This window comes from Vitis vinifera, chromosome 9, assembly GCF_030704535.1.
Source record: "Vitis vinifera cultivar Pinot Noir 40024 chromosome 9, ASM3070453v1".
In the NCBI taxonomy this organism is placed as follows: Eukaryota; Viridiplantae; Streptophyta; class Magnoliopsida; order Vitales; family Vitaceae; genus Vitis; species Vitis vinifera.
The window spans coordinates 5,224,154-5,234,946 of NC_081813.1; the positions used below are offsets into that span (position 1 = coordinate 5,224,154).

Below are 10,793 nucleotides of genomic sequence, written 5' to 3' on the forward strand. Positions count from 1 at the left end.
TAGAATGTGATTGGAATGGAAGAACCATCCATCCCTTTTTTTCTTGTTATGGTTAACCTCAACAATCGCTTTTGCCATCACAGATGAGGATGCGGACGAGATACTTCTCCCAATTTCCTCTCCACTCTCTGCAAGTTAAGTTTAAATTTAGAGAGCCATATAATACATGCAGTTAACTGACAACAATGCGTATGTGTGCGTGCATGCGTATGTGCGTGTGTGTACTTTAATTTGGCATCTATCGGTGAATCAAATGTCAAATTTTCATCCATTTATTGAAAACTGATTTTGTTTTGAGGTTAGTAGGGTGCATAACACCTTCCCACTAGACCACTAGTCACATGCTATTTTCTTTCTTATTTTGTTTCTAAACTAAGTGATAAATCCAAACTAAAATAAAAACGAGTTTTTAAAAATCAAACATTCATTTTTCCATGGAGTCAGAGTCTCTCCAAGGGATGTATCATCACCTCTTTTTTGAGAACTGCAGGCCCACACGGGTCGTGTTTACCATCCCTCACTAGTATTCCCTATCCCCCCGGTAACATCAGTTATCCCTTTCTGGAGCTAAGTATCCCCCAGCGCAATGTGGTATCTACAACAACTGTCATTATATCCCTTAATTTCTGTGAAAGGCATTGATGAAAATATCGGTAATCACGAATATATTGGTATTTCAATTTTACAGATATATCGGAAATATATAGACAGATATTTTGGGAAAAAAATTTAGGTAGTCTAAAGTTGATCAAAACTTATGAAAATATTGAGAAAAATTCTAAAAATGATATAATAAACCATAATATACATTTTAAAGTTATTTAAAAATAAATAAATAATATATGCATATAACATAATTAATTATATTTGATAATAATATTGTATGCATCCATAAAAAAAAATATGAATTTTATAAATTTATTAAATTACATCAAATGTTATTTGACAATAATATTATGATATTTGATTATAATATATCTCACTTTAAAATTATAATTTATTTAATTTCAATTATATTAAATAATATAAAATAAATGATGATATATGTATAATTATTTTTAATATTTATATTTTTATATTTAATTAATATATAAATTATATAAAAAAAGGATTAAGAAAATTATAATGATAGACTTCATATTTTTAGTGATTAATTAAATGAAATTTTAAAATAAAATAATTAGAACTAATTTGTTTATGGAAATAATTTTTTATAGTTTTATTATATATTTGTCTGGTGCATAGTATTTAACAAATGGGTAGTTAGCCCGGTGGTCATGCAAGGAAAGACTTGGTTTGTTTTTGGGTTAGGCGGTTGAGTCCGCGCCCACATGCACAATTGCACAATTTTGAAGCTTTGACAGCACATTGACCAGACCGAAAAATCGCTTCACTGGATTTTCGCTTGCTTATTTCGTGTCGCCAGTTGCCGACAGAAGAAATTTTGGGGAAATTTCGACGAAATTTTTCGAAATTTTCATCAATGGTGAAGAGGCAGTTGGGCATATTGCCCAACATAGCCATGGTAAGGCTTATTATGAGCATTTTGCAGTTTGGTTTCTGTGTACAAACAGCTCTTCTAATGCAGAGAAGACCGTGTTCCGAAGCTAGAAGGAACTTTGTAATTATAAACTTGTATGAAAGAACTGCACTCTTCATGTGCAAGTACAAACCCTTCCTCTTTTAGCCCTCAACTAGCAACTTTGGGAGCTCCTAGAGAAGAACACACTACTATAATTCATTTTACTTATATAGAGTTCAGAGTGTGCACTTAATTCATAACAAGACAATTAAAGGAAAGATATGGAAAGTAATGACTAATGATAAATAGACATGTACATAATTCTCATCACTGTATCTTACTGCCTATGGAGGTTTATGGAAAGGAATATTGATTTTGATTTGAATGTCATTTTTTGTACATTTAAAAAAAAAAAAAATTGAAGTCGGAGTCACTAGAGTCTAGTGATGGAAAATATGATACAGATTAGTGATTGCAGTGGACATGATGCCAAAATGATAGCAGTCACCTTCTCAATTTAGTATTTCTATTTTGTAGCATTTGCAGTCTTTTCCATTGGAATTTCTTTTTCCTTTACTTTTATCAGGATACTATAAAACTCTACCTCTGACTTGGTCCCCGTGTTTGGCATTGTACTATTAAAACACACACTGCATTCAAATCCATTCAAATTGCAGGCTTTGTATGAAGAGACTTGGCTTTGTTCATGGAGATTACTTGAGTTCAATGCTGAGTTTGAGCAGCAAACCTGGCTCCCTTGAGTCCTAGAGTTCTCAATGTGACTTTTACAGAGTCAGATGATCCCCTGCATGTCTTTCACCCTTGTTTAGATGACGAGAAAATTAGAAGAAAAGGTTTTACAAACTCACCACTAAGCAAGGATTCGTGCAGAATTTGTTATGGGATGATGCACACTAAGCAAGGCTTCCAAAATTCTGAACAATCAAAGCAAGTGAAAAACATTCAGAATATGACAGATTTTGAAATTATTATCGCCTAGATTCAACTACTCAAGAAATTTGATGAGTTTTTGAGCTTGGAAGAGTCGTAAATTTGGAAGGCAGTGATTCTACAATTCAAAGTATAACTGCTTCATCTGGATATGATCATCAGGACACCACTGTATGAGCACCAAACATTCTTTCATTGAATGAGTTGAATACTAGGAAAACTGAACTACTTCTCTTCATGGGTCAAGCATATAACTAGAAATGGGATCTGTAAGTGCAGTCATGGAACTGCTGGAGATACCTCTGAACTTTCTGAAGAAGGCCAAAACTTTTCTTTTTGCTAGCTCAAGTCTAAATTTAATAGTATTTCAAACCCTGCCCCACATACACACTTGTTGGTCTTGAAACCATACTATTTTCATGCTGATACCTGTCTTTATGATTTCAGCAGCTTAAAGCAGAGACTGAAACTGGAGCACCATACCGGTAAGTTGGTCATCAACATGAAAGGATTGCATAAGGTTATATTATTGTCTTGAATTTCAAATTTCAAAATACAAAAAAATAGGAGAAAACAAAATACAATAAAATTGGGAGAAAACAAAATACAAGAATTTAACAAGATAAATACTACCCTCTATGATGCTCTCTAACAGCATATAGACATAGACCAAAACTTTTTTTCATCTGTGAAGAACTTGTGCTGTTATCGCCTTTGGAAGTTAAATGCCTTAATGGCAAAGGCAAAGATAAATAAGAAAAGCACCGTAAACCCAACAATCACAACTGCAACCACTCCGAGGAAATCATGTTTGAATCCAAAATAGTCATCCAAGTATTGTTTCACTGTTACATTTGAGTCAAGTAGTGTGTCCTCGATATCTCCAAACTGTGATGTAACCAATCCATACAAACTCCATGCAACTGGACATGCCCAATAGTACCATCTCCACCACACAGGAATCCTCTGTATTCATCATGGAAGAAATGCAACAAAATGAGACCGTTTCTGTATCCATGTGCTAAAGAAAGTTGCAATTTAAAGAATTATGGGTTGAGAGCACTTACATTTCGTGGGACTATAAAACCTGAGAAGAGGTTCCATAATGTATAAAATGATGAGGCAACGATGGCAGCAATATGTTGATTTGGTGTGGCAGCCACAGCCATCATGCCATAAAAGGTGAAGTATAATAAGCTGAAGAACATGAAGAACAGATACCAGAAGAACTTAGCAGCTGTCCATTCAAATCCAATCATTGCATAAACTATAACACCATACACCACAGCTTGTGAAAAGACATAAGGTATCTCAACTAAAGCCTGAAAGAAGAGATGAAATTTGATTAATAAAACCCATAAAGTATTAGAGATATACGAAGTCTATAGCATAAGAAAACTAATTACCTGTGCAAAGGCATATGGCATGGCTGAATACATTCCTGCAGCTCTTTCTCTGTAAAAGACTGTCCGTTCAACTGCCACGACTGGTTGCACCGATTGGCCATTCTGAAACCCAAGGAAGAGAACAGCGGCATACATAGAGCCCATTGCATTAGATATATCTTGTTGTCTTGTCCTGCATTTGCCAATGTGAAGTAAAAAATTAAAGTTGATATGGAGAAGCATACTGAGTTCTCAAAATTCTGAACTGACTTCAAACTACCTTTTGGTGCCGAGATCCCAGAACATTGTCCCAAACATCAAGGCTACGAAAGTTGTGAAGAAAAATCTCACTGCCGTGTATGGTGGATTTCGCCAGTATGACAAACGTTGTTTCCATAAGCATGCCATACACTGGGTGAAGAAGGACTGGGAGTATTGAGTAGGGAAATAGAGGTCCTTAGAACCAGGGGTAGGTTGGCTCAATTCTTTAATTAAATCTTTGTTTCTCCTGAAACATATGCCACATCTTAGAAAAGGCTTCAACAACAAATTCAAGCTTGCATGATGAACTTTGAGATGGCTGTATATGACATTTCAATATCATAAAGCATTCAGATATCCTATAGTTGAATCACCTGTATAGGTCTGACTTTTCGTATATTTCGGTGAAATCCACCCCCAAAATTAATTCTTGTGCAGAAGCGGTAACTTCCAACATCCAAGTTGCAGGGTTATAACCATCTTTGATTTTACTTACTCCTTCAATTCCCTTAATGAAAGCAAGTCACATGTATTAGTAAGCACTTTATATGAATTAACTTAAACTAAAGTATTTGCTGCTTATAGCTTTTAATTTATCATGGAAGTTTACCTCAAAATACTTTATCAGATGGGAAGAATGTCTACCCAGTGGTCCCATATATATCTCTTGCCCTCCACGCTTCAACAGGAGCAACTGCAAACCCATTTTGAATATGTCAGTACTTATATGCAGGAGAGCATAGAAGAGAATAAATCCTTTCTATCCATTAACATTTCCAACCTCATCAAAGGCATCAAAGATGTCAATACTTGGCTGATGGATGGTGCACACAACTGTTCTTCCTGTGTCCACTGTGTTCCTGACTGTTCTCATAACAATTGCAGCAGCTCTTGCATCTAGCCCTGAAGTTGGCTCATCCATGAATATTATTGAGGGATTTGCCACAAGCTCAACTGCAATGGTCAGCCTCTTGCGCTGCTCGGTTGAGAGACCATTTACACCTGGCAACCCAACTAGTGCACCCCTCAATGGGGTCAGTTCCACGAGCTCCATGACTTCCTCAATGAACATCTATAACCATTACCAAAGATTAGAAATTGTTTGAACCAGCACTTTTCCTCAGAGTATAGGTCAAGCCAAACTTGAACCTGACCATAGCTCAACCAAGTTTGAAAAATCAATTCTAGGGCTTTGCTTGTTCAGAGCACTAAATTCAATCAGAAAAATGTGGAAACAACACAGAAAACTCTCACCTTCCTTGTTTCAGCATCCACATTAGGAGGCAATCGCAGCCAAGCTGAGTAGAGCAAGGACTCATGGACAGTAACATGAGGAGAGTGGATGTCATTCTGCTCACAGTATCCAGAAATGCGAGCAAAAGTCTCTTGCTTCTTTGGGTAGCCAGAAATGCTGATGCTACCCTCAATATATCCACCAGTTTTCCGACCAGCCAATACATCCATGAGAGTGGTTTTACCAGCACCACTAACACCCATCAAAGCTGTAAGAACACCAGGCCTGAAAGCACCACTCACCCCCTTCAGAAGCTCCAATCTGTCTTCAGGGACACCTTGACTTTTCATTTCCTGCAAATTCAATTCAAACAACTTACTTCTCATTTTTGGTTTATTAGTGCTGCTAAAACATGTACATTATTTGCAAAAATATGAAGTTACCTCTGGCATGTCAACTGAGTATCTAATATCATCAAAGGTGATAGAAAGTGGTTGGAATGGAAGAACCATTCCTTTTTTGTTGTTACGTCTCGCCTCAGCAATGGCTTCTGCCCTCACAGAAGAGGATACGGATGAGATACTTCGCCCAATTTCCTCTCCACTCTCTGCATGTTAAGTTTAAATTTAGAGAGCAATATAGAACATGGGTTAAATGACAAGAACACAGGCACACAAAGGCATGCAAGCACCATGTATGAGTTTCATCACCTGTGGATGCGGTTTGGTCAATCGAGCCTTTTCTATGGGACGATAACTCAATCTTTCCTTCAGTTTTGGCATTGTCGGACTCTACTGTTATAACAGCTTGAGGCTTCTCAAATGCTGCACAATTTGCAAAAATCTTAATACACTAACCTCCAATCATTTAGGAGTTTCAATGCAGAGACGGTAAAGATACTCACGATTTAGGTAAGTCAGAGCCACAGTGTAACAGAAGTTGAAGACAAATATGAATCCAAGCAGTGCCCCAGCTCCTATCCAGTACCAGTGTGCCTCCGTGAAGAACCCACGAGCCTTCAATACTGCTACTCCAAGGGATTCTGTTGAATTGGTAGAAGCATTCTGAAAAATGGAAATACATTCAATCATCAGTGACTGACACACATAAATAAACACAAATACTCACATGCAAAATTCAAGAACTTACTTTGCTCCAACTCTTCCCAAGGAATTCATTTACCAGTATGGCGTTCTGTGCATACATCATAGGGGAAGACCAGTAACCCCAAATCCACCATTTCTTGACATTTTCTGCAGCATTGACCAAATACAAAAAGAAAACAAAAATCCATTATTAGTGTTTATCAACAAGAAGGTTCTACATTTCCTGAAAATTTCTTTCCTCCTTATACCTCGTGACAGGACAATACCACCCAATGCAAAGGGCAGAACTAATGCAAATGACCCAAATGTGTTTGCAACAATCATGCTTCTACAAGCTGCTGCTATAAATCGAAATAATGAAGATGCCGTCTGATTAAGAAGCAAGAGGAGTAGATACTGTCTAAACAATCTGCAATAAGAAGATTTGTTTATTGAGCATAGATCATTTTGGAACAGAGAAAACATGTGAAACAAATCTGGACAAGTTTCTGCAACTTCACAAGTTTTTAACTTTTACCTTCCCACATTTGGATCAAATCCAATGACATAATAAGTGATGAATACCCAAACACCAACTTCAACAAATGTGATGGGGATCTTGAGGAACCATGAGGGAAGAGCATATGCCCATGCAGGATAGAAGAGCAGGCCTCTTTGCTTGTAAAAGACAGGAAGTTTTAGAATGGTCATGGCAAGTTCTGACATTCCATTAAACATGACCATCATGACAGTGAAGAACAAAGCACCAGTGTAAATGTTTCCATCTTCTGTTGTGTTTTTGTGCATCTCAGTTCTTAGGAAGATTGTCATTGCAATCATTGCGACTATTGTGAGCTAAAAGCAGAAATAAAAATAATAAATTACGATCAAATGTACAAAATTAAAAGCCATTGTTATAAGTAACAACAATAATAATACTCACTTGGGTGAGCTTGAAAATATAGACAAATGAATTCCTCTTCATCAGCAAGTACTCTCTTGAGATGCAAGCATCCAACAGTTCCTTCTTTCTAACACCATATTTTTCAGTTTTCAAAGCAGCCGGGTGGCTTTTGGTCTTGTCGAATGGAGTTGCAAGCTCATCTCCTAGTTTCCGTCCAAAGTGAAATGACTGGAATGCCTCAGCAAATTCCTTGGCTGTGACAAAACTGTAAGGCTCATCTTTATGTGCCCAATACTGCTCCTGATCTTTCCTAGATGTTACCTGCAATCAATTTTAAAATTCGTGTTCTAGCTTGGTTTTTTCTAAAGAAGGGAAAAAATGAGAAGATGCCAAAAGGTACAAAGCTATTAGCACTCACTTCTTGTAGGAAGTCTGCCACACCCTTCCTTTCAGGACATCTGAACCCCATGGATTCAAAAAAGTTAAGAACGTCTTCACGAGGACCCTGATAAATGATCCGGCTATCAGAGAGAAGAATGATGTCATCAAAAAGATCGTAAGTCTCAGGTGCTGGCTGGAGGAGAGAGATGAGAGCAGTCCCATTGAGAATGTGGACGGTTTGCCTGAGAGAATTTACGATTTGATAAGTTGTTGAGCTATCCAAGCCAGTAGAGATCTCATCCATGAACAGTGCCTTTGATGGTCCAACCAGCATCTCACCTATCATTCATATATTTTCAAATAATTGAACTATATTAGATTAATGAACAAAAAATATCTTCTTCTTTTTCTTTTTCCTTTTTCATGTTAGAACACAAATTATCCTACCAGTTGTGACACGCTTCCTTTGTCCTCCAGAGATACCCCTCACCATTTCATCTCCTACCATGGTGTCTGCACAGATTTCTAGTCCCAGAATCTGTAAATTTAAGTTTAAATGAAAATAAACAAATTATGAGTTAGAACTGGATTTTCTCAGAAATCTGTATTCCATCATTGAAAGTTTTATGGTTATGATACCTTTAGTGTATAATCAGTGATCACATTCTCCTTCTGGCCTTCAGCTGCCGCTGCCTGAAATGTTAGAAACCAATAATGAAAATCTCAACAACCATTAAAGTTAGTTTGGTACATGAAGATATTCCATGGATAAGATCGACAGAACATCAAGAAAACAAAGTCAATTTGCATATCTATGTGAGAGATCAAAATTTTCATTCTAGAGAAGACAAGTGTCCATGTTCTCCACGAAAAACAAATAGCTGATCAATTTCATTAAGTAGCTTCTGTCTCACCTTCATGAAGACATCGATATCAGGATCGGGCTTTATATTTGCTGCTTTTTCTCTTCTTGAGAGCTCTACTAACATGTCTGCAGATAGCCAAAATAAGAGTCAATCTCCTGGCCTAGGCAAATGTCATACAACTACATCCACAACCTTCAAAAACAAAGAAAATAAAAGTGAAGGCAATGGTTTAGACTAACCATATCGATCTCCAACACCCTGGCATCTTGCAGAGAAGGCCAAGGTTTCCCGTACAGTCATTTCTCCTATATGGGTATCAAGTTGGCTTATGTAGGCGGCAGTTCTCTGGGGTACAAACTCATTCATGCCATGACCGTTGTATGTCACTCTTCCCGTAACCTAAACAAGAAATTTCAGTTTTCAAATTGGATAAGAGATTAAAGAGCTAAAAATTGAATACGCATCAAAGAAGAAAAGCAATAAGAGTTTTTTTTTTTTTTTTTTTTTTTTGTCCGTTCAACCTTTAGACTGGAATCAAGCTTTCCGGACAGAGCCAATAAGAGAGTGGTCTTTCCAGAACTTGGAGGACCCAAAAGCAACGTCATTCTGCAGAAAAAAAATATGCACAAAAAATTGAGTATTGATCTTCAGGGCATTCTAAATTTGAGAAAGGAAAAAATCATTTGATTTATCAATCAATTTTTTACTAGAAATAAATTCAAATTCTCACCTTCCGGGTTTGATGATTCCGCTAACATCATGAAGAATGGTGAATTTCTTCTTTCTACTTGGAAGAATCCGAAGAGTGTTCAAGATATCCTTTAAAACAGAAAGAAAAATTATAATCTAAAAACAAACTTTCCCAAGAGAGTACTTATTGATTAGCTAATGATCTGCATTTGCATTTTAGTTACCTCAATTTGATTAAAAACAGAATTAATGAATGAAGGCAAAGCTCTGCTTCCTACATGAGCTTCTGCATCAATGGTAAGATGCTCAAATCTAACTTCAATTTCGGGAAGATCAATCCCAACTCTGAAAAATGGAAGAGCCACGAAAACTCGTTATTAAAAAGTCGAAGGAAGATGTTGTTTGGTTGCAAAGAAAATATAGGAAACACTATCAGGCATACTTAAGATGAATTCTTTCTTTTCCACTGTTTTCAATGTTCAAAAAGAGGCGAGGAGCGCAAGAAAAGAAGAGAAATCGCACCTATCCATACGATTCTTGAGCTTCAACAAGAACTTCTCATTGTCCTCTTCAGCGATTTTCACCAACCGCTCGACTAAATTCTTCCTTTCCTGAGGCCCAAGGTTGTGTATATCAACTTCACTGGCCTCACCCTCTGATCCGATCAGCAAACCTTTCCTCAGCCGATTGTAGGTGGGAAGTTTCTCGAGGGCAGCCCATTTCAAAGCTTCCTCATCATCCTCATCCCTTGAAGAACGGGAGAAAACCTCCGCACCAGAGTTCCTCCATATGGAAGAACTGTTCTTCCTGAAACTACCACTGGCTCTACGACCACTGGCTGTATAAATTTCAGCTGTTTCCATTGCAACACGAAACGAGGAACCCCCCTGCAAAACTAACCAGAACCCACCAAAACCCAGAAATTTTTCCAAAAAATCAGGAGAAGCCCAAGTTTTGATCTCTGGAGCTGAAAAAAACTCAGTCAGAGATGGGTGTCCTCCCCTCTTTTCTCTATGCACTTTGTAGTGCTAAAACCTTGTTCTATGTTAGAAAACCATGAGGAATGGAAGGTTTATATACTGATTCGAAGGACAGAATCAGAGGCGGCCTAAATGTTTCAAATTCTTACTTTAACATTTTCACAATTCTCCGCTATCTTGTTTGTCAAGTAAATGGAAAAGTGAATTATTAAATGTTGTCCTAACCGCCAAACTAACTAACTTTCCCGGGCGAAACTAACGAACCCTCCTGAATTCCAAATGTAAAACATTTATGGCATCTTGTCTATACTCTTGTTTAATGATATGATACTTTGGGTTTAGTTTGCCTAAATTAATAATGTAAGTTAATTTTTAACATTTCATTTATAGTCTAATTTGATGTTGATATATTGAATTTGGATTACTTCTTTTAATCTCGGAATTTATTAGGATTAGATTGGAGTTGAGTTAAGAGGCCTCGAGTTGATTTAAATTATATTCAAGGAAAGAGTTAAGTAAACTTTAATAAGTGAA

The 10,793-nt window shown here is 36.9% G+C and overlaps 1 protein-coding gene across 1 annotated transcript; it reads right to left on the reverse strand.

Annotated features, from left to right (window-relative positions):
• Positions 1-2,986: 2,986 nt before the first annotated feature.
• On the reverse strand, positions 2,987-10,297 carry LOC100251490 (pleiotropic drug resistance protein 1). The gene is made up of 24 exons (XM_010656416.3): positions 9,802-10,297; positions 9,504-9,624; positions 9,320-9,408; positions 9,111-9,195; positions 8,829-8,988; positions 8,638-8,714; positions 8,363-8,416; positions 8,171-8,261; positions 7,761-8,062; positions 7,382-7,663; positions 6,977-7,293; positions 6,708-6,868; positions 6,503-6,606; positions 6,258-6,417; positions 6,064-6,177; positions 5,797-5,960; positions 5,374-5,706; positions 4,901-5,191; positions 4,730-4,813; positions 4,494-4,627; positions 4,139-4,366; positions 3,880-4,051; positions 3,541-3,795; positions 2,987-3,439 (listed from the first exon to the last, which is right to left on the reverse strand). The coding sequence occupies exons 1-24, from the start codon at positions 10,140-10,142 to the stop codon at positions 3,179-3,181; spliced, it is 4,380 nt and encodes a 1,459-aa protein (XP_010654718.1). The 5' UTR covers positions 10,143-10,297; the 3' UTR covers positions 2,987-3,178.
• Between the last annotated feature and the right edge of the window lie 496 nt (positions 10,298-10,793).